The sequence below is a fragment of the Dama dama genome, chromosome 9 (assembly GCF_033118175.1).
Source record: "Dama dama isolate Ldn47 chromosome 9, ASM3311817v1, whole genome shotgun sequence".
NCBI lineage: Eukaryota > Metazoa > Chordata > Mammalia > Artiodactyla > Cervidae > Dama > Dama dama.
The window spans coordinates 43351024-43375321 of NC_083689.1; the positions used below are offsets into that span (position 1 = coordinate 43351024).

General features: G+C 37.0%; 1 protein-coding gene across 1 annotated transcript in view; it reads left to right on the top strand.

Annotated features, from left to right (window-relative positions):
- The first annotated feature begins 2967 nt into the window (after positions 1-2967).
- GCSAML (germinal center associated signaling and motility like) overlaps positions 2968-24298 on the top strand; it is a 47656-nt gene continuing 26325 nt past the window's right edge. The window contains exon 1 of the mRNA XM_061151137.1: positions 2968-3109. Coding sequence (XP_061007120.1) covers positions 3081-3109 — 29 coding nt within the window. The 5' untranslated portion in view covers positions 2968-3080. The remainder of the gene's footprint in view (positions 3110-24298) is intronic.

Genomic DNA, 24298 nt, shown 5'->3' on the forward strand with positions numbered 1-24298 from the left:
GACCCTATGAGGGTCCTCAGTCCCTGGGGATTCTCTGGACAAGAATACTGGAATGGGTTGCCATGCCCTCCTCCAGGGGATCTTCCAGATTCAGGGTTCAAACCCACATCATCTCTTACGTCTCCTGTGTTGGCAGGTGGGTTCTTTACCACTAGTGCTATACTATATATAATATAGCACTATACAATTTACACACACACACACACACACACACACACATATATATCCACTTACCAAATTGTATATGATAATTATATTTGGATTTGTTTTATTCCAATTATCCCTCAATAAAGCTGGAAAAAAGAAAAAAAAATAAGAAACTGATCTTTGAAAAACCTATTTAAAGGCATAGAAAGACATGTGCAAAGGGAGACCTCCTTTTGGAAATTTTTTTAACCCAAGGGGTACATATGTGTATTCACAGAGCAAAGACTATAAATATACATTAAAATACATAGAAATTGTTTCTGGGTAATAGGGTTCTGGGATATTTAAATGTTTTCATTTTTTCTTATTTGTACTTTCTAGATTTTCTATGCCAAGCATATAATAACAATGATAAGAAAAACCCATGTTATCAAATATCTGACTTTAAAAGTACAAAGTGAGATGATAGTTCTGACTATAAGAGTAAATAGAATGCATTTTGTGCGCCTTTCAAATAAATGACAAACGAAGTTGTTGATAGGGAAGAGATGAAGTAGAGAGAGCAACCATGTGGAGAATATTGACAGGGAGGATTCTTCTCAAGAATAAAAATGACCCACATCAAGTGTGTAGTTTGAGATATTGGCTTTGAAGGCTAGTATCTTGTTCTTTGACACAGCACTGAGACTACTAAATGAAATTTCTTATAGCATGCATGTCAGCTCATTCAACAGTCATAGCCACCATCATTACAGAATACTTTACACTAAAATCCACTTTCACTTATATACTATCTATTTCACAGGTGAAGAATGTCAGGTGCAGGAGGCTCATTGGCTAGCCTTCAGTAGTAGAATTAAGAGTGTTAGTCAGTCAGTCATATCCGACTCTTTGCAACACTATGGACTGTAGCCCACCAGGCTCCTCTATCCATAGGATTTTTCAAGCAAGTATTCTAGAGTGGGTTGCCATTTCCCCCTTCAGGAGATCTTCCTGACCCAGCAATTGAACCTGCATCTCCTGTGTCTCCTGCAATGCAGGTGGATTCTTTACCCTTTAAATCCTTGTCTTTTTCCTGACCAACTCACGCTAGTGTGAGCAGAGGGGACCCTAAAGAGGCTGAAGAAATTGGAGACCTTGGGCATTACTACATCTCCATCACTGAATGTCTGGCTCCCAGTGGGGACCTACTTAAGCATTTAGGGACTGATGAGTTCATTTGTGAGTAATAAATGGTTTATGGCACTGGTTCTCAAATCTCAGCAGGCAATAGGAGGAAGACATCCCAAGAGTCTCTGATTCAGCAGGCGTGAACTGGGGCCCAAGAATTTGTATCTCTAACAAGTTCTCAGGTGAAATGGATGTTCTTGGTTTGGAATCATGCTTTGAGAATCCCTCGTCTAGCACTGTGTTCCTTAAAGGATCAGCAGTAGTGGCATCTACCCAAAAGTTTGTTAGAAAGGCAGATTTTTGACTCCAGCTTGACAATCAGAATCTGCATTTACAAGATCATCAGATGATTATTATAGATGTGAAAGTTTGGGAAGCAGGGCTTTAGTACACAGGTTCTCAAATACGAGTTGGGTAAGCCATAAACCCAGAATGGGATGTGTGACAATCTTGCTGCAGATGTATTTTTCTCACAATTGTGATTGAAACATAAACTAGAATTTAGAAATTTCTGAACCAGAATTTGGGCTTTCCCAGTGACTCAACGCAGGATCTGCCTGCAATGCAGGAGCCACAGGAGACATGGGCTCGATCCCAGGATTGGGAAGATCCCCTGGAGGAGGAAATAGCAATCCACTCCAGTATTCTTGCCTGGAGAATCCCATGGACAGAGAAGCCTGATGGGCTATAGTCCACAGAGTCACAAAGAATCAGACACAACTGAAGCGACTTTGCACACACACACAAGGCCTGATACTTCCTGAGCTCTGCCAATGGCTAAGTTAAAACATCCTCAGTCCTGGTATTTGGAAAAAGAGAACTGGAACATATGAGTGTATAGTTTCTGAATTCAGCAGATCAATTTCATGTTGGATGAGAACTGAAGAAAAGTGGCTACTTGTTCTCTCCTCTTTTGCGTGAGAACTATAACGAAAAAGCTATTTCACTCTCCCAGCAACAATGGCTCAGAGTCAGCAGTCAGCTTATTGCCTGCCTTGAAATTATCACTGTGGCCAGCTTGCGCTCTGTGGCTCTGATGGGCTGTGTAGGGGAGGAAGTGGGGGACCAGATGGTGGAGATTGTATGTTAGGCCCTGTCACCTTCCTCCTTGTAATGTTAGTCTTGAAAAAACAACAGGAAGAAAAATTTCTTTTTTACTTACCTTGAATAATGTCCAGACTCTTCTATTTTTCTTACTTTTTCTCTGCAGTCTTGTCTTTTGAAGTATCAGACCACTAAGGAAAGGCATTTACATTTGATTTGATTTTCATAAATGGAAGAACAAACAGATGTTTGTTTTATTTTTAACTTTATTTCTTTTCCTTTTAGGAGGGTTTCTTTTTGTGTGTTTGGAAGAGGACAAAATATTGAGAGTCCTGAAATCTCAAATTTCTGAGAAATAGGGATAGTCCCTGCCCTGTCTGACTCTGAAATCCTGACATTTTGTTGAAAGCAAAATGAACCCTAGATTTATTCTCTCATGTTTCAGCCTGATTTTTCCACACTCCACACACACACACACACACACACACACACACACACACACACACACTCACACTCACACTAACATCTCTTCCTTTTCCCCTCCCCTGCCTTCTCTACCATGCCTATGCCCATCCTCTGGCAACTTGTCATTGGTGAAAGCATGAATCAGTGGTCAGATGTAACATCCTGCCCCGTTTTGTGGCCACTGTTAAACTTTGGTCAAGACACCCCAAGTGGAATTAAACTCAGGATCTGAGAAACAGAGTCACAGTGAGAGAATGGGAAATAATCTCATGAGAGAAATCAGGTAAGTCCTGACTCTGGGCACAGCCCTTCTTGGGAGAAGAGACAGGAAGAGGGAGGTGGGGTGTGTGCATTTGGAATGGTGAATCAGTTGTGCTTTAAGAAGGTTGAACTTAAAGACAGCATCTCCTAAGAACACACAGGAAGCTCCCAATCCACTTTCTCTTGGCCTACTTTGGAATTGTGGTAGGTTGTCAGATTTAGAAAATAAAAATACAAGATGCCAGTCAGATCTGAATTTCATAGAAACGCATGCATTTTTTTTTTCAGTATTAAGTATCCCTCTTGCAATATCTGGAGCACTATGGCACAGGTCATGTGCTGTGCATGGGTTATACTTAAACTGAAAAAGTTGTTGTTTATCTGAAATTCAAATTTAACTGTGCATCCTGTCTTTTATCCAGCAACCTGGGTCTGTGATCACTTGAATCTTCCTACATCTTTTTCTTCATCTGAGTAGAGGGCTTATCTTGCCATTCATTGACTTCATGGGATCAGAGTGAAAATAAACACTCAAGTTCTTACAAATTGTTGAAGCAAAATAATTCACTCAAGTGTTTTTAAATTAAGTAGTGCCTTTTGTGGGTGATTTTTATCCCTGTCCTTATCAAACACTTCCCTCTTTCTCATAGGTAAATAATTTTTTCTTTGCCTAAGATATATAGACACACTTCTTTTTGTTGTTGTTGGAATGACTTTTATTTTATTCTTTATTGGAATATACTTGCTTTACAAGACACGTCTTTTTTATCCATTCATCTGTGGTCTTAAATTGTTTCCAAACAAGATATATCAAGTGTTGGCAAGGGTGTAGAGAAAAAGAAAGACTTGTATACTGTTGGTGGTTCAGTCACTGTGGAAAATAATTTAAATAATTAAAAAATGCAACTATCATATGATCAGGCATTCTTGCTTCTGGGTACATATGCAAAAGAAATGAAACCAGGATCCTCCTATCTTTGTTGTAACATTATTCACAACAGCCAAGACATAAAAATAACCTAAGTATTGAGCAACGGATCAATGGATAAAGATTGTCTTTTCTTTTTTCTCTTGTTTTTCTTGATGATAGCCATACTAATGAGGTGATATCTCATGTGGTTTGATTGATTTGTATTTCTCTGATAGTTAATGATTGTTGCTGTTCAGTCTCTAAGTTGTGTCTGACTCTTTGTGACACCATGCACTGCAGCATGCCAGGCTTCCCTGTCCTTCACTGTCTCCCAGAGTTTGCTCAGACTCACATCCATTGAGTTGATAAGCCATCCAACCATCTCATCCTCTGTTGCCCCATTTTCCTCTTGCCTTCAATTTTTCCCAGCATCAGGGTCTTTTCCAAAGAGCTGTTGTTGGCCATTTGGATGTGATCTGTAATACAGGTAGATTGATCTGGCCTTGCGGCACTCAACATATTGCTCCTGTGTTCCAATGAGTATATCCATTTCCCACTAGCTAACATCTAAACTGTGGAACATTTGTTTTAGAATTTAAAGTCCTATATATTGTTTTAATCACTCCCTCCTTGTTCTCTTCTCCCTTTGGGCATTGCCTGACTGTCTTGCTTAGCAACCAGCCTCCAATTAAGTACTTTCTACTTACTAATGGAGTCTCTCCAAGGCAATTTTTACTTTGAATATATCTTTACAGCCCCTATAACTGTCTAGAATGTAGAGAAAAATAGAAATCTAAAGAATGTGTACTTAGTTAGTTAAATATACCTTTTTTCCCCCTTCTGTCATAAATATGTTGTATGGACTTTGTCAGTCTGGTCTCTTGGCCAATTTGAGTTGAAGTGTGCCTTGGCTGTCAGAATTCTTGCCCCAAGGTTCATTTTCAACCACTTTTTATTTGCCAAAATATAATATTCCCTCTACAGTGCTGTGGCCAGATATTACATCTTCCTGATCTTTACCAGAAATTATTCTTTCACTATTCAATGACTTGTAAATGGTTCATACACACTGATGATTCTAAACGCATCGTGTTCTGTCATGGTTATATGGGTGTAAGACTTTTAGATAATGTATTCTCTGGCCATGAGGATAGTACTCTTAAACTTTGAAAATCCCTGAAACTCTTGCTAATGATCTGCAGAAAGAAGGCTCTCAATAAATGTTTTCTGGCTAGTGTGAAGAAGCATGTGCGCTCATTGGAGAAAAGCAGAGATTAAAATTGTCCTGTTCGGATTACTGAGACTTAAAGGAGCTTTCCATTTTTAGCTGTCTTCCTATCTGTATTGATTTTTAAAATATCCAACCTTATCTGTTACCGTGTTCTGATAAGGTTGGTGGTCTCTTTCAAAACAGCCATGAATTGTGCTTACTTTACAAACATGAAAGCATCATGAGGATGCTGATTCAGTTCAACCATGTTGTAAACGAAGCCAGTTAGACTCAAAGAGATGAAAGTGTCTTGGTTTGCTTACCCTCGTCATTGCAAAAACCCCTTCTTATTCTACTCTTCATGGGATGGCAAAGAGTCAGACACAACTGAGCAACTAACACACACACATATATTCTACCCTTTAGCCACTGCTTTCTGCTTAGGATCCTATTCCCACCTTCTGGAGAAACCTATCAGCTAGATTTCAGATCTATTTTAAAGTTCAGGAAGATGTGAAGAGGAAGTAGACAGATGTTATCTTAGGATTCCTCATGGTTGTCATCTGTGAATGATACCTCCACAGTAAGAGGCATCCTTAAGAGGCATCCAGTAAGAGGCATCTAGGCCCTCCTGCATGCCCACAAACTTCAAGGCAACCAGATTCTCTAGTATTCAAGGAACTCACAGGACTGAGTGAAGTATTCAACTTTCATTGATAGTAGAGACTAATAATTATTTCAGGCTTGCTCTCTGCTCTATACACCATTAAGAAGTTCATAAGATTATCTCATTATTTTTCCATACTAAGTGGTTATTTTTATCCTTAGGTATGGTTTCATTGGAAAAATACAATATTAAGTATAAAAGTGTTGGATTTTTGAATACATTTATTAATTGGTGACGGGAGGTTATTTTATTTCCAGTAAGTAAAATATGGGTAATTTCTGTCTAGAGTACTCTTTGCCTTGGTGAACTTCAAAAGTCAGGTTAGCAGCACTGCTTGCAGTTCATACAACTGGATAAAGGAGAAATGAATAATTTGTAATAAATAATTCACCTGAGAAATCATGAAGCTAAATTAAGCTTATATTTGATAATTGTCCTGTTTTTCTTGTGATCCTGAATAAGCTCCTTGGTTTCTATGATTGCATGACTGTATCTCCACTGTGAGGGTAATAATATTGCCAGATCCTAGATTTAGTTGTGATGATAATATGAAACAATGTATATGTGTTAGTGGGCTTCCCTGATAGCTCAGTTGGTAAAGAATCCGCCTGCAATGCAGGAAACTCCAGTTTTGATTCCTGGGTGGGGACGATCCCCTGGAGAAGGGATAGGCTACCCACTCCAGTATTCTTAGACTTCCCTTATGGATCAGCTGGTAAAGAATGTGCCTGCAAGCAGGAGACTTGGGTTCAATCCCTGGGCTGGGAAGATACCATGGAGAAGTGAAAAGCTACCTACTCCATTATTCTTTCCTGGAGAATTCCATGGACTGTACAGTTCATGGGGTCTCAAAGAGTTGGACACGACTGACCAACTTTCACTTTCACTTTTCATATATGTTAGCAGGAACATCAGTTCAGGTTAGTCTCTCAGTTGTGTCCAACTCTTTTTAGCAGAAACATAGTAGCTGATTAATGAATGATACCTATTATTTAATTCCATTAGTACTGAAGTCAACTTTATTTTCAGATTCTTGAGTTACAGTGCATTTTGTCTCAGTGAATTACTCATAGAAATTATTTAATTCACAACGAACCCCATTCAATGCACTGCAATTATGATTGAGAACAAGACGGAAAAAATTCTACCTCATGGAACTTGTTCTAGCAGGAGAAATGGGTTACAATTTTATAAATCGTGCACTTCAGGGAGTTATAAGCACTATGAATGAAATATAGCAAAGGGAGAGGTATGATGTCATGGAGCGCTAATATTAGAGAGGCATGGGTAACTGGGAATAAGCAGATTAGGCAAAAATCTGTGGGATTAGCTTCCAGACAGAGAGATCATGTGTAAAGGCCCTGAGGAGAGTCAGAGTATGGTGTGTAATGGGATGAGGAGGGCAGGGGACATGAGGTTAATAGGGTCACCACTTGGTCACTTCATATTTTACAACTGCTTGTCCTGGGCTTTTTATCTCTAAGTGTTATTGAGATATAGTTGGTATGCAAAATTCATATATTTAAAGTATGTATTTTTAAATTGATACATATTTACACTTCTGTGATATCATCACCACAATTAAGGTACTAATATCTTAATTAGTGGAGATAATTAAGAGTGAAATAGAGGAGAGTGAAAAAGCTGGCTTAAAACTCAACATTCAGAAAACTAAGATCATGGCATCTGGTCCCATCACTTCATGGCAAACTGATGGGAAACAAGGGAAACAGTGAAAGACTAGTTTTTTGGGCTCCAAAATCACTGCAGATGGTGACTGTAGCCATGAAATTAAAAGACGCTTGCTCCTTGGAAGAAAAATTATGAACAACATAGACAGCATATTAAGAAGAAGAGACATTACCTTGCCAAGCTAAGGTTTTTCCAGTAGTCACGTATGGATGTGAGAGTTGGACCATAAAGAAGGCTGAGCATCAAAGAATCTATGCTTTTGAACTGTGGTGTTGGAGAAGACTCTTGACAGTCCCTTGGACTGCAAGGAGATCCAACAAGTCAATCTTAAAGGAAATCAGTCCTGAATATTGATTGACTGGAAGGACTGATGCTGAAGCTGAAACTCCTATACTTTGCCCAAATGATGCATAGAACTGACTCATTTGAAAAGACCCTGATGTTGAAAAAGACTGAAGGCAGGAGAAGAAGGGAACACCAGAGGATGAGATGGCTGGATGGCATCACTGACTCAATGGACAATAGTTTGAGCAAGCTCCAGGAGTTAGTAATGGACAGGAAGGCCTAGCGTTCTGCAGGCCATGGGTCACAAAAAGTCGAACACAACTGAGTGACTGAACTGACTGAACCATCACCTCCAGTTTCCTTGTTTTGTGTGTGTGTGTGTATTTTGTGTCTGAGTTAAGAACACTTAACATGAGATCTTAATATATTTTAAAATGCACAATAACTTATTATTAACTATAGACACTATGTTGTGCTGCATATTCTGGAACTAATTTATATGATATAACAGAAACATGATATTATTGAGCAGCAATTCCCCCTTTCCCTATCTCCCCAGCCCTTTGCAACAACCACTCTACTTTGTTTCTATGAGTTCAACTATTTTCCTTTTTTAAAAAATTTAAAACTTACTTAGTTTTCATTGAAGAATAATGCTTTACAATATTGGTTTGATTTCTGCCGTACATGATGTAGCCATAGGTATACATATGCCCCCTCCTTGAACCACTCTCCCACCTCCCAGCCTTTCCCACCCCTCTAGGTTGTTACAGATCCCCAGTTAGGGCCTTGAGTCATAAAGCAAATTTCCATTTGCTATCTATTTTACATATGGTCGTGTATATGCTTCCATGCTACAATTATTTTCAGCTTCACATAAAATTGAAATCACGCAGTATTTGTTCTTCTGTGACTGGATTATTTTACTTAAGCATAATATACTCGAGATTCATCCATGTTGTTGTAAAAGGTAAAATACTTTCTTTTTATGGCTAAATGATTTTAGATAGTATGTATATGCTACATGCCACATTTTCTTTATTCATCTGTGAATGGGCATTTGTGTCGTTTCCATATCTTATTTATTGTGAATAATGCTGCAGTAAACATGGGAAGGCAGACATCTCTTTGAGACCCTGATTTTGATTTCTTTTTTTCTAATATCCTAATATATTTATTTCAACTTGCTTTTGTGATTAATTGGATTTTGATTTCTTTGGACATATGCTCAGAAGCAAAATCACAGAAATAATTATTTTGTTTTTAATTTTTTTGAGAAGTCATCATACCGTTTTCCATAGTGCCTGCATAATTTGCCTACCTACCAATTTCTCCACATCATTGCCAATATCTGCAGATATATATATTGGCTTCCCTGGTAACTCAGTTGGTAACAAATCCACCTGTAATGCAGGAGACCCCGGTTCAATTCCTGGGTCGGGACGATCAGCTGGAGAAAGGATAGGCTACCCACTCCAATATTCTTGGACTTCCCTGGTGGCTCAGAGGGTAAAGAATCTGCCTGCATTGCAGGAGACCTGGTTTGATCCCAGGATTGGCAAGATCCCCTGGAGGAGGGCATGGCAGCCTACTCCAGTATTCTTGCCTGGAGAATCCCCACAGCCTGAGGAGCCTGGAGGGCTACAGTCCATGGGGTCATAAAGAGTCAGACATGCCTCAGCTATAAAACAACACACACACGCAATATATTTTTGATAACAGCCATGCCATTTTAATAGGTGTGAGATGATATAACTTAATGTGATTTTGATCTGCACTTCACTGATAACTTTGTTGAACATTTCCTGGCAGCTGTTGGCAGTTGGTATATCTTCTGTGGTGATGAAGGTAAAATGAAACAGTTGTGCTCAAAGAGGTGAATTCACATATGCCATGATGAAAAATGCTTCCCACTTTTAAGGTCAGTCAGAATTTATGGGAAGCCTATATGAGATAGCACTCTTGGCCTTAAAAAAATAATAACATAGAGGAGGGATTACAGTGGGTGCCGACTAAAAAGTTGATAAGCCCCTTGAACAAATACTGTACCTAATAGCTGTTCTGTACTTAAAAAAATTAGAAATTATATAGCTGAGAGATGATAAAAGCTTTTCAAGGTCACTTCTGCTATAAGATGATGAAACTACAGTGTACAAATGGTGATTTAACTAACACATGTATATGTTGTGAAATGATTACCAGGATATATCAGTAATTCCTGATGTCAAGTCACGTGTCATTTCCACTATACCACAACAACCTCTTTTTTTTTTTCAGAAAGGGCAGATGTTAATGTATTCTTCATAGAAGCCCAAATAGTGTGCAATAGAAACAAGAGGAAGGGATGAATAGAATTCTGATTTGGACTGGCAGGGACGTAGGGCATGTTTGAAGAATTGCAGCTTGGATTGTTTTGCAAATGTTAGGCAGGCTGAACAAAGTGGAAAAGACTACAAACTAAAGGGACAATGTGTGAAAATGTGTAAGAGTTTGAAGTATGTGGTGTTTCAGGAAGTACAATTGTCAAATATTAGAGCATATTGTTCAAGGATAATCCCAATAGGAGAAGAATTTGAAAATGAGATTTGTCATTTGATGATAAAAAGTCTTCAAAGGCATACAGGGAGTGATAATGCAATGAACATTTGTGAGTGGAGAAAGATGTAATGTGGCTTATATGTTAAGAGAACTGTCTGTCCTTAGTGTGTAAGGTGAAATGGACAAAAATGGACAAAGTTAAGAAGCTCTAAAAAATACATGAATTAAAAGGAAATGAAGAGCTGAAATTCAGCAGGAACAACCAAAATGGAAAAAAAGAGGTTTGGTGAAAGTAAATGCACTTCATTTTGGTGTTTGTCAGTCATTTAGATCACAAATGTGGCATGAGAGAAGGAAAAAGTTATTCCCCTGAATGACATATCAGTCTCTTCCTGGCCTCTCCTGAGGACCTCTCCATTATTAGAGACTCTTGGGATATGCTGCACATATTTGGAGATGAAGGAGACACAGAAACAAGGAGAGCAGTGATGAATATTAGGCGAGGCGGTACTTCCCAACTTCCTCCTGTAACTGTCAAATAAATCCCCATCAAATCTGCCAGAAAGAGGAAACAGAAATGATAAGAACAGACTCAGCTCTCCCTCTTTCCTTTGTCTGTGATAACACTTTTTTATTCTCCAAACTCAGCCGTTACCCCATTTTCACGGAATGAAAGAGCCGTTAGACCTGTACCAAAGATTTTCCAGACTTTACTCTCAGACACTCTAATGCAATGGCATTGAGGGGGGAAGGGAGATAACATTTATCAAGCAACCGAACAAGTGCCAAAATATTGTATAGTTGGGCTAAATCATCACAATGATACCACAAAGGAGATACTGCTATCCCCATTTTGATATGTTTTGAAGTTAAGGGTGCAAGGGTTTCACTCTCTCAGTTAGAAGGGGTGGTTTAAGTCATCAAACATGTAGCCAGCAAGACTCCAAAGTCCACGATTTTTGTTTGATTATTTGAGAGAGGTTTTCTATAAGGCTTCCCTTCTTTTCAAGAAGAGGGTACTTTGGACCTTCTGGAACATGGAAGGTGGGAAGCCTGCCGGTGGTTCTCAGAGGAGTATGAGGGGATGACATGAAGCCCTCTGCCTGTTGCTTGTCTATTGGGTTCAGCATTAAATGGATAATAAGAACTGTTTCCTTCTGGAAATCTATAGCTGACACCTACATTATATTTAGAAAGTGTGAATCTTCTCTCCATCTATCCAATGATAGGGTTCAGGATGTACTGCCCTTAAATATGGTACCTTGGTGTATTGACTATCTCAAGCTGAAGGAATTCAAGGACAGCAGAAGCAGGATGGTTATTCTGATTTCCCAAAACTTGCCTCTCTTCCCTGAAAGCAGGAGATGGATCCCTTATGTGAAAGGTGCTCTCCTTGTTCCAAGAGGAAGAGAGACATTTCTATCACCAGAGACAAGGAATTTAGGGTCAAGAAAGCTATGCTAACAAAACTTGTTACACCTTTATCATTTATTAGCTCTCGATCAATTCCTCTGCCTTGTCAATGCTTTCCAAGCTTGTTGTGCCTTTGTCTCAAAGATATACAAGCTTCCTTTCTGGGTCACTTCTGGTCTTCTTTCTCAAGTGAAGGCTCTCATATGCATGAAAAATTCAATAAAATTTGTATGTTTTTCTCCTGTTAGTTTGCCTCATGTCAGTTTAATTTTTAGGCCCAGCTAGAGACCTAAAGAAATTAGGGGAAGACTTTTTCTCCTCTACATCATCTATCTACTTTAAGTTTGTATCTATATATGTACACAGCATGCAAACAAGCCCTTATTGACTAAAAATAATGAAATTTCTGAATAGTGCATGGAAACTTTAAAATTATAGATTAATAGCTTTATTGTTCTTGATCATCTTAAATATTTTATGATCTCTGTATGACTCAGCCTTTCAAAGATGATAGTTTAAAGGAAAATTCAATAACAGAAAATCTATATTTCCTCTGGTGGAATTAGACCCAGTCCATATTTCCTCAGGCAATATGGATTTAGAACTTACATTTTGGACAGAATTTTATAATCAGATCTCCATAATTGTTTATGAAGAATTCTTACATTCCTGCTCAGGGCTAAAGTAATCAAATTAAAAGCTTGGATATTTCCCAGAGAATAAGGCTTTAGTATGCCTCTGTATTCAGAAAGGGGAGGTAGTAAATTGACTAAAGAAAAGGAAAATGTACCTTAAGAGGAAATTTATTTACCATTTCATCATTATGCCCTTACTTTTAAAATTGTGTTCAGCTTCAAGTGTTTAGCCAGGCACCAGAGACTGAAGTGCCTGACTTTGAAGCAGATGAATTTTTCATGTGTAGATGATCATGTGGTTTTTTCTTTTTATTCTCATTAGTTAATAATTAAGTGTAGAATTTGATGACTCTTAGTGGTGCTTTTCTGCTTTCCAAAAAATAGAAAGAATGTGTTAAAGATTTTCAAAACAAACTACTCTTTGTGACCATTGAAAAGTATATTGCATTGTTATTGACATCTAGGTTCTAATAAAGTGGCAGGTGCTTTAAAAGCAGCAAAAGGACCAAAGGAATCACCACTAACAGGAAGACTAAGGAGTGATATCTTGTTTAGTCACTAAGCGGTGTCTGACTCTTTCGAGACTTCGTGGACTGTAGCCCGCCAGTCTCCTCTGTCCTTGAGATTTCCCAGGCAAGAAAATTGGAGTTAGTTGCCCTTCCTTTTCCAGGGGATCTTCCCAACTTGAGAATCAAACTCACATTTCCTACATTGACAGGCAGAGTCTTTACCACTGAGCCTTCTATGTAAGACCATTCTCATTATGTTTTCTCCTTCCTCCCTAATTCCCAGTCTCACTCCTCTTCCCATAAGTACCAATTTTAATTTATTTCATCTGTAGCCTTAGAGTGTTTGGATCTGAGTCTTTGAAATGTTAATAGATGCAAACAATAACTTAGTATCAACTTAGTCTGTTTTCTTCTATACTCATCAATATCTTTGAGATCTATATTTATTAGAGTGAGCGTATCTCCTTTGTAACCTCTTATCTGAGCTTGCTTCACACCATCCATTCATGCCAACCTGCCTACCAAAGTCCTGCTGTGGATATCTAAAACATACCTCATATACCTTTGGAAGGAGTGACCTGGAATATACCCCATTTCTTTACTGGGAGACTACACCTTCTACTCTCCCTTTCTGGAGGTTTTGGATCTTCACATCTGTTCCTTTACTTGAAAAATGCATGTTTTCTAGTTTTGCCATGTATTTAAAATGTAAATTTGTAACCAATTGCTATTTTAATTTTTATTTATCTGGTTGTTTATTGGTGATTTTTTTTGGGGGGGGTGTTTTTTTAAATTTATTTATTTTTTCAGTGGGTTTTGTCATCCATTGACATGAATCAGCAATAGATTTACACGTATTCCCCATCCCGATCCCCCCTCCCACCTCCCTCTCCACCCTATTCCTCTGGGTCTTCCCAGTGCACCAGGCTCGAGCACTTGTCTAATGCATCCCACCTGGGCTGGTGACCTGTTTCACCATAGATAATATACATGCTGTTCTTTCGAAACATCCCACGCTCACCTTCTCCCACAGAGTTCAAAAGTCTGTTCTGTATTTCTGTGTCTCTTTTTCTGTTTTGCATATAGGGTTGTTGTTACCATCTTTCTAAATTCCATATATATGTGTTAGTATGCTGTAATGTTCTTTATCTTTCTGGCTTACATCACTCTGTATAATGGGCTCCAGTTTCATCCATCTCATTAGAACTGGTTCAAATGAATTCTTTTTAATGGCTGAGTAATATTCCATGGTGTATATGTACCACAGCTTCCTTATCCATTCATCTGCTGATGGGCATCTAGGTTGCTTCCACGTCCTGGCTATTATAAACAGTGCTGCGATGAACATTGGGGTGCACGTGTCTCTTTCAGATCTGGTTTCCTTGGTGTGTATGCCCAGAAGTGGGATTGCTGGGTCATATGGCAGTTCTATTTCCAGTTTTTTAAGAAATCTCCACACTGTTTTCCATAGCGGCTGTACTAGTTTGCATTCCCACCAACAAGTTTATTGGTGATTTTGTGTATCTATTCAGATGCTTCTTAGGCTCTGAAGCTTCTTTTAAATGTTTACTATCCAAATCCTCTGCTCCCAGAGCAGCAAGCTGAGTTCCCTGTGCTACATAGCTGCTTCCCACTAGCCAGCTTTTTCACATATGGTGCTCTGTGATGACCTAGAGGGCTGGGAATTGAGGAGTTGGGTGGGAGGGAGGCTCAACAGGGAGAGGATGTGTGTGTACTTATGGCTTATTCACGTTGTACAGCAGAAATCAACACAATATTGTAAAGCTATTGTCCTCCAATCAGAAATAAATTAAAGCAAAAGAAAATACCCAAACAAACAGAAACTTTTTTGCTCATCTTTTCCTCCCTCTTTGGTTTCTTGAATTCTTGTGGATTAACAAACACCTTTTGAATATTATAGACTCACCTCTTGAGTGTTAGCCAGGTTAAAGAAAAAAGTAATGACACTTGTTAAAGATGGCAAGGAAGACTTGATTTTATAGCTGGGGAGAGAGATGAGGCTGAAAGAATTTACAGTCAAGGAACAAGGTAGGGGTCAGTGGATGAAAATTTACTAAGAGGAAATAGGGTTAAAAGTGGTTCTGGCTCAACCGACCTAACAGAACTCTTGTTGAAGACAGGCCATGATGATCAGAAATCTCTTGGTGGATGGCGGAGAACAAGGAGCTTGGTGGGGTTCTGGTTAAAGCACCTTGGCAGGATTTTTACTAAAACTGGATTTTATAGAGAAGTGCACAGACAAGCCTAGGAAGAGGTTCAGGAGACTGATTCAAGTTTGTTAACCATAACAAATACCTAATCTTACCAGGCATCCATCTACTTGCTTCATTTTGATTTATTAATACCTGAAGTCCTAAATGTTGATGTAATAAAATTTGTCAAGTTTTTGCCTCATGGTTTGTGGTTTGGTTCTTTTAAGATAAATTTCCTTTAATTGATTTCTGTATTAAGGCAAAATTTGCATATGGCAAAAGGAGCAAATTTTAAGTGTAACACTTGTTGAGTTTTACAAATGTGTATACCTATGGAACGTGGTATATATCTATAGAACATGTGTATAGTCATAGAACATGTGTATACCTATAGAACACCCCAATCATGACATAATTTTTCATCATCCCAGAAATTTTCCTCATGCCTCTTCTCAATCACCTCAAAGTACTCTTCTATTCCCATGTTTGTTTTTTTTTTTTTTGCAAATGAGCTAATAAAATATGTACTTTTTGTGCTTGCTTTTCAGTCAACATTAATGAAAAGATTCATCCATACTGTTGCATGTGACAAAAGTTCATTCTTTTTTGTTACTGAATATTCCAGAGTCTGTTTAGGTGCAAATACACAAGAGTATGATTATGCATTCTTCTATCCATAGTATTTGAGTTACTTCCTATTTTGGGCTATAATGAACAAAGCTACTATAAATATTCATGTTTAAATGCTTTTGTGGATAGATGTTTTCTTTTCTCTTGGGTAATTCCTTAGGAAGAAGTTTTCTCCCATTTTTATGTAGCAAAGCTATTACTCTGGATTTTTTTATACTGATTTTCTTCATTAGATCTTTGATCTCTATTAGTATGTGGATTAAGTTAGGGATTTTGCTTTTTTTCTCTCAAAGAAATGACCCAGATTTTGCAACTTCAATTACTAGAAGATATATTCTTTTCCCACTGAACTATAATTACTTCTATATTATATATGGAGTGTCTACATATGGTTGGTTTATGTCTTGTATTCCTTTACTAGCAGCATATAGATTTTATTATTATGACTTTGTAGTATGTCTTGATATCTGGTGTGATGTTATTCTCTATGACATCACAGAGGCTTGATATAATAAATATAAACCATAAAAAAAAAAGAGATAAATATAAACCATAGTAGAATGATTTTAGTAGGATGGGTTTTAAATGTAAAGATTTTGGTACCTACAAAATCACTGGATTGGCTCTAGTTTTGGCTCTCAGCCTGGGCCTCTTTATAAACATACCTTTATGCTACAAAATTGACCAAGCTACCCTGCCTAAGAGGTTTCTAGGGTGATTCTACATTAAAAATTTCCCTACCAGTACTGTTTATGAGGCTTGAGAATGGACACCAGAAGGCTGATGCACAAAAACTTCTTGTCTGTGAACCTGACTTTTGGAGGAAGAACCACAAAAAGGCCTCTTCACACTTTGAGCAGCATGTAATTTGCAGCTTCAATATTGGTGGCAAATGATTCTGAGGAAGGCAGTCATCACTTTCCTTTTTCCAGAAAGAAGATGGAATAGATATTAACAATGCCCATTAACTATGCTCAGAACATGTCCTCTTTATTCCTCACTTCAAAATTGATTTAACTTTTTGAGGACTTTTACCTCTCATATTTATTAAAAACTAAATTAGTTGAGTTAATCAAAAGTGTCAGCTTGAATTTTGATTGGGATAACATTGGATATATAGATTAATTTCAGTACAAAAAGCTATGTTGATGCAACCACTATTCCAGTCAAAACAGTTGTGTATAACTTTATTCAAAATTTTAGTGTATTTTAAAAGAGTTGTAATTTTTTTTTTGATTCTTTGCTTAGGTTGATTTCTAAGTACTATTTATAATATCAGATAAAGTACATTATTCTCTAGCCTAGTGTTGTTGAAATGCTATTGAATTTTGTAAGATCGTTTTGTGTCTACCAGTCTTGTTAAATTTGTTATTTAATGGTTTGTTAAGTTAATGCTACTGGGTTTTACATATAATTAATATATAAACTACAAAAAATACTTTTCTATTTCTTTTCATTTTTTACAACTCCTGCCTTTTTCTTGTTTTTTTTTTTTTTTCATTAACTTTTCTGTATGCTTTTGATATATTGCTTTTATCAAAATAAGGAAGTTCTGAATTAAAATACATTTTATGAGAATTTTTATTATTAATGTGGCTAAATAGTATCAAGTGAATTTTTGAAATTGTTGAGATAACCTTTAAATTTTTTGGTTAGATTTCTAAGATGGTAAATTATGTTAATAGGTTTCTTTCATTTTTTTTTTTTTAAATTAATGGCTTAGAGGTCTGATAGCAATCAGTGTTTGATAAACAGAGATGGTAGTGAGAAAGCAATCAAATAATGAACGTAAAATCCATTATCAATTCAGAACCGTATTGTTACTGACTTTCCTGTCCTGTCTTAGCAGTGTCTAAGTAAACTTTGGGCTTGTGAATAAGAGAGATTGTTAACAAGTAATGGGAAACGATTAGGAAAGGCTTTTCTCCTTGTCTTTTTTCTCTATTAGTGAATTGGAAACACTGTCATTTGCATGATCTGTATCCGTTCCTCAAGATTCCTTACTAACATAACTTTGATTTTATTTATTTTAGCAATATAATCAGCTCTAATATCCCTTGTAGGTAGGCATATCATTAGATGTTCAATGAGATGACCTGGAGCTTCCTATGAAATCTTTTTCTTTTCTAATAAATATATTCAGCATAAATGGCATCTACTTTCCCTTTTATAATTACTTTGAACATGGACATGATGTCTGAGGTTGTGATAATAATAAGACAAGCATGATAGTGACACCAAAAAAGTAGGCATGGCAAAAGTAACAAGGGTGTCTGCCAGATAACACCCCTGAATGTCTCAATCCAATATCTGTAAATGTATTTCTCTCTAATTATTTTCAGAAAAATGCACAAAAAATGCATAAACAAAAATTTGCTTAAGCTTATAATTTTTCTGTTAGCAGATTAACACAAGCTAAGTGAAAAATACAGTACAAGTCAATAATGGCATTGAACTTCAAATAGTTGATAATATGGTTATATTTTTAAACTTTTAATTTTATTTTGAAGTTGATTAGCAATGTTATATTAGTTGTAGGTGTACAGCAAAGTGATTCAGTTATACATATTCATGTAACTATCCTTTTTCAAATGATTTTCCCATGTAGGTTTTTACATAATATGGAGCAGAGCTCCCTTTGCTACACAGTAGGTCCTTGTTGGTTATTCATTTAAAATACAGCAATGTGTACAGGTCAGTCCCAAACTCGTAATCTATCCCTCCCCTAGACCCTTTCCCTCTGCTGACTGTAAGTTTGCTCTGTAGGTCTGGGAATCTGTTTTTGTTTTGTAAGTTCATTGTATCACTTTATTTAGATTCTATATATAAGCAATATCATACAATATTTGTCTTCACTCAGGATAACAATCTGTATGTGCATCTATGTTGCTGCAAATGGCATTATTTTTAATGGCTGAGTAATATTTCATTGAATATATGTACTGTATCTTCTTTATCCATTCATTTGTCGAGGTACATTTAGATTGCTTCCATGTCTTGGCTGTTTGTATTGATAACCTACCCTGTCTGGGATAACACCTAGTTGACTGTCATGTGCTTTTTCTGATTTTTTTAACTTTATTGTTTCTATTAAAGTATATTTGACTTCTAACGCTTTATTAATTTCAAGTGTACAGCATACTGATTCAGTATTTTTACAGATTATACTCTATCCAAAGTTGTTACAGGAAAATGGCTATAATTCCAGTGCTATACAGTATCTTCTTGTTGGTTATCTATTTATAATAGTAGTTTGTCTCTCTTAATCCCATATCTCTAATATGCCCTTCCTTCTTTTTCTCTCCCTTTTGGGAAACACTAGTTTATTTTCTATATCTGTGAATATCTTTTGCATATATTCATTTGCATTATATTTTAAATTCCATATATAAGTGATATCAAACATTATGTCTTTGTCTGACTTACTTTGTTGTTGTTGTTCAGTTACTCAGTCATGTCTGACTCTTTGCCACCCCATGGACTGCTTGCGACTTTGTGACACCATGGACCCCCTGCAGCATTCTAGACTTCCCTTTGCTTCATCATCTCCTGGAGTTTGCTCAAACTCATGTCCATTGAGTTGATGGTGCCATCCAACCATTTAATCCTCTGTCATCCCCTTCTCTTGCCTTCAGTCTTTCTCAGCATTAGGGCCTTTTCCAATGAGTCAGCTCTTCGCATCAGGTGGCCAAACTATTGGAGCTTCAATTTCAGCAGCAGCATCAGTCCTTCCAATGAATAGTCAGGGTTGTTTTCCTTTAGGGTTGATTGGTTTGATCTCCATGCTGTCCAAGGGACTCTCAAGTCTCCTCCAGAGCAGTTCAAAGGCATCAGTTCTTTGGCCATCAGTCTTTTTTATTGTTCAGCTTTCACATCTGTACACGACTACTGGAAAAACCATAGCTTTGATTACACAGACCTTAGTAGGCAAAGTAATGTCTCTGGTTTTTAATATGCTGTCTAGGTTTGTCATTGCTTTTCTTCCAAGGAGCAAGCATCTTTTAATTTCATGGCTGCGGTCACCATCCACAGTGATTTTAGAGCCTAAGAAAATAAAGTCTGTCACTGTTTCCATTGTTTCTGTAGATCCACCGATGTAGCAACAAATTTGATCTTTTTTAAAGAGTGAATATTATTAATATTATGTATTACACACACACATCTCATGTCTTTTATATCCATTTATTTGTTGATGAACACTTAGGTTGTTTCCATATCTTGGCTATGTGATATGGCTATGTGATATGTGAATAGTGATATTGTATGTACACAGCACACAGCATCATGTGTCTTTTGCATACATGCTCTTGTTTTCTTTTGCATACATGTTCTTGTGTCCTTTGCACACATGTTCTAGTTTTTTCTAGATGTAGTATCAAGGAGTGGAATTTCTGGATGATATGTAGTTCTATTTTTAGTTTTATGAGGAATCTCCATACAGTTTTTCATAGTGATTGTACCAATTTGCATTTCCACCAACAGTGTACAAGGGTCAACTTTTCTCCACATCCTTTCCAACTTTTGCTGTTTGAAATTGTTTTGATAATGGTCATTTTACAGGTGTAAGATGATACCTCAATGCTGTCTTGATTTATGCTTATCTAATAATTTATGATGTTGAACATCTTTTCATTTGTCTGTTAGCCATCTGTATGTCTTTGAAGAAATGTCTGTTCAGGTGTATTTTTTGTTGTTGGGTTGTTTGTTTTTATGATACTGAGTTGTATGAAGTATCTATATATTTTGGATATTAGCCTTTGGTTGAGCTCATCATTTGCAAATATTTTATCCCATTCTGTAGGTTGTATTTCCACTTTATAAATGATTTCCTTTGTTGTGCAAAATGTTTAAGTTTAATCAGATCCAATTTGTTTATTTTTGCTTTTATTTATTTTGGCAAAAAATGTTGTTGTAACATGTCAAAGAGTGTTTGCCTATATTTTTTTAGGAATTTATGGTTACAAATCTTACAATTAGGTCTTTAAATTATTTTATTTTTATGTACATTGTGAAAATTTTTTCTAATATCATTGTTTTACATGTAACTGTCCTATTTTACCAGGAAAATTTGTTGGTATATTCTTGCCAATGATTAGCTGGCTATAGATACATGAATTTATTTCTAGATTCTCTTTTCTGTTTGATTGACTTATGTGTCTGTTTTTTTGTGCCAGGACAAACCTGTTTTGATTACTGTATATAAATAGTATACTCTGAAGTCTGGGGGAGTGATACTGCTGTGTTCTTTTTTCTCAAGAGAGCTTTAGAAATTCTGGGTCTTTTGTGGTTCCATATAAATTTTAGGATTATTTGTTTTAGTTATGTGAAAAAAGTCATGGGTGTTTGTTGCGGTCCTTTAATGGACCAGAACCTGGTGGTTCAGAGTCGACAATAAGAAAGCAAAAGAGAGAAAGAGGCTAATATTCTTTGGGTTATGCAGAGAACCAATAAAGCCCCAGGACAGCACTTGCACCACTCATGTAGGCACAGGGCGTCCTCTCAAAGAGGTCTTGAAAGCCCGGGCGAGAAAGTGAGCTCGGCAGGCTTCCATGCTCCAGAGAATCAGCCAGAAAGAGAGAGAGAGAGAGAGAGAGAGAGAGAGAGAGAGAGAGAGAGAGAGAGAGAGAGAGAGAGAGAGAGAGAGAGAGAAAGGAGGACATGGGGACTCAGGTCTCTAGTGGAAGGAGGGTGCTTTATTGAATTCTGTGAGTATATATACTGTTTTACAAGGTAGCTTCTTCAGCAAAGATAAAATCAAAAGACCAGACTGACAAGTTACCAAGGAAACAAGGAGTAATAGGGGTCATAAAGCCAGGAGACAATCTATATCAAAAGAAAGAGGGTCTTAAATAATCACTTTCACTGTATGGAAAAGCTAATGAAGGAAATCCATGCATGCATTCCATCTCATGACCTCAGTTCTGAGAGCAGCATGCCACCCACTTGTTCCTGTTACCAGAAACTGATAAGGAACAGAGGGCTCATGAGAGACAGAAAACAGCACACAGGAATCCTACTGTTAAACATTCCCTGACAGGTGTTTTGATAGAGATTGCATTAAATCTGTAGATTGCTTTGATTAGAATACTCATTTTAACAATATTAATTATTCTAATACAAAACCACAGTATAGCTTTCAATTTCTTTGTATCGTCTTCAATTTCTTTCATCAATGTTGTATAATTTTCTTAGTATACATCTTTCACCATCTTGGTTAAATTTATTCCCAGATATTTTAATTCTTTTTGATGTAATTTTAAACAAGATTTTTTTAAAAAATGTTCCCTTTTTGAGGATTAGTGTACAGAAACACAAAAGATTTCTGAATATTAATCTTATATCTTGCAATTATGAGGAATTTATTTACTTTAGTAGACTCTTTGTAGACATTAGGGTTTTCTATATAAAGTATTGCATTACTAGTATTAATGTACAGAAACAAAGAAGATTTCTGAATATTAATCTTATATCCTGCAATTATGAGGAATTTATTTATTTTAATAGACTCTTTGGAGACATTAGGGTTTTCTATATAAAGTATTGCAAATAGGAACAGTTTTACTTCTACTCTTCTAATATAGATGTATTTTATTTCTTTTTCTTACCTAACTGCATTGGCTAGAATTTCCAATACTATGTTAAATAGAAGTGGCAAGAATGAGCATTCTTGCCTTGTTCCTAAATTTAGAGAAACGGCTTTCATCTTTTCATCATTGAGTATGATGTTAGCTGTGGATTTCTCATAAATGGCCTTTATTATGCTCACTTATATTCCCTCTATCAGGGATCTTAGTTTTCTGAATGCTAAGTTTTAAGCCAACTTTTTCACTGTCCTCTTTCACTTTCATCAAGAGGCTCTTTAGTTCTTCTTCACTTTCTGCCATAAGGGTGGTGTCATCTGCATTGCTGAGGTTATTGATATTTCTTCTGGCAATCTTGATTCCAGCTTGTGTTTCATCCAGCCTGGCATTTCACATGATGTACTCTGCATATAAGTTAAATAAGCAGGGTGACAAAATACAGCCTTGATGTACTCCTTTCCCAATTTAGAACCAGTCTGTTGTTCCATGTCCAGTTCTAACTGTTGCTTCCTGACCTGCATACCGATTTCTCAGGAGGCAGGTCAGGTGGTCTGATATTCCCATCTCTTTCAGAATTTTCCACAGTTTGTTGTGATCCACACAGTCAAAGGCTTTGGCATAGTCAATAAAGCAGAAGTAGATATTTGGAACTCTCTTGCTTTTGTGATAATCCAACAGATGTTGGCAATTTGAACTCTGGTTCCTCTGCCTTTTCTAAATTCAACTTGAACATCTGGAATTTCACAGTTCATGTACTGTTGAAGCCTGCCTTGGAGAATTTTGAGCACTAAGTTGCTAGCATGTGAGATGAGTGCAACTGTGTGGTAGTTTGAGCATTCTTTGGCATTGCCTTTCTTTGAGATTGGAATGAAAACTGACTTTTTCCAGTCCTGTGGCCACTGTTGAGTTTTCCAAATTTGCTGGCATATTGAGTGCAGCACTTTCACAGCATCATCTTTTAGGATTTAAAATAGCTCAACTGGAATTCCATCACCTTCACTAGCCCTGTTCATAGTCATGCTTCCTAAGGCCCACTTGACTTCACATTCCAGGATATCTGGCTCTAGGTGAATGATTACACCATTGTGGTTATCTGGGTCATGAAGATCTTTTTTTGTAAAGTTCTTCTGTGTATTCATGCCACCTCCTGTTTATATCTTCTGCTTCTGTTAGGCCCATACTGTTTCTGTCCTTTATTGTGCCCATCTTTGCATGAAATATTCCCTTGGTATCTATAATTTCTTGCAGAGATTTCTAGTCTTTCCCATTCTATATTCCCTCTATACCCAGTTCGGTAAAAGTTTTAATCAGGATTTTAATAATGAATGGAGTTTAAATTTTATCAAATGCATTTTTCTCATCTGTTGAGATGATCACATTATTTTTATCCTTCCTCTTGCTAATTTTGTATGTCTCACTGATTGATTTGCAAACATTGAACCATTCTTGTGTTCCTTGAATAAATCCAACACAATCATGGTACATAGTTCTTTTAACATATGATTGTATTTGGCTTGCGAGTATTCTTTTGAGAATTTTTGCATCTGTATTCATCAAAATTCATCTGGGCAATTCCCAGATGGCTCAAGTGGTAAAGAATCTGCTTGGCAAGGCAGGAGACAGAAGAGACGTAGGTTTGATCCCTTGGTCAGGAATATGCCCTGGAATAGGAAATGGCAACCCACTCCAGTAATCTTGCCTGGAAAATTCTATGGACAGAGGCGTCTGACAGGCTATGGTTCTTGAGGTAGCAAAGAGCTGGACACATCTGAGCATGTACATACACTCATCAAAAATACTGTCCCGCACTTAGGATATTCTACTCAATTAGAATAGAAGGTAAGATAAAAATTATCTCAGACAAGCAAATATAAAAAGTTTTCATCAGTACCAAACCTAAACTAAATGAAATTTTGAAGAGTCTTCTT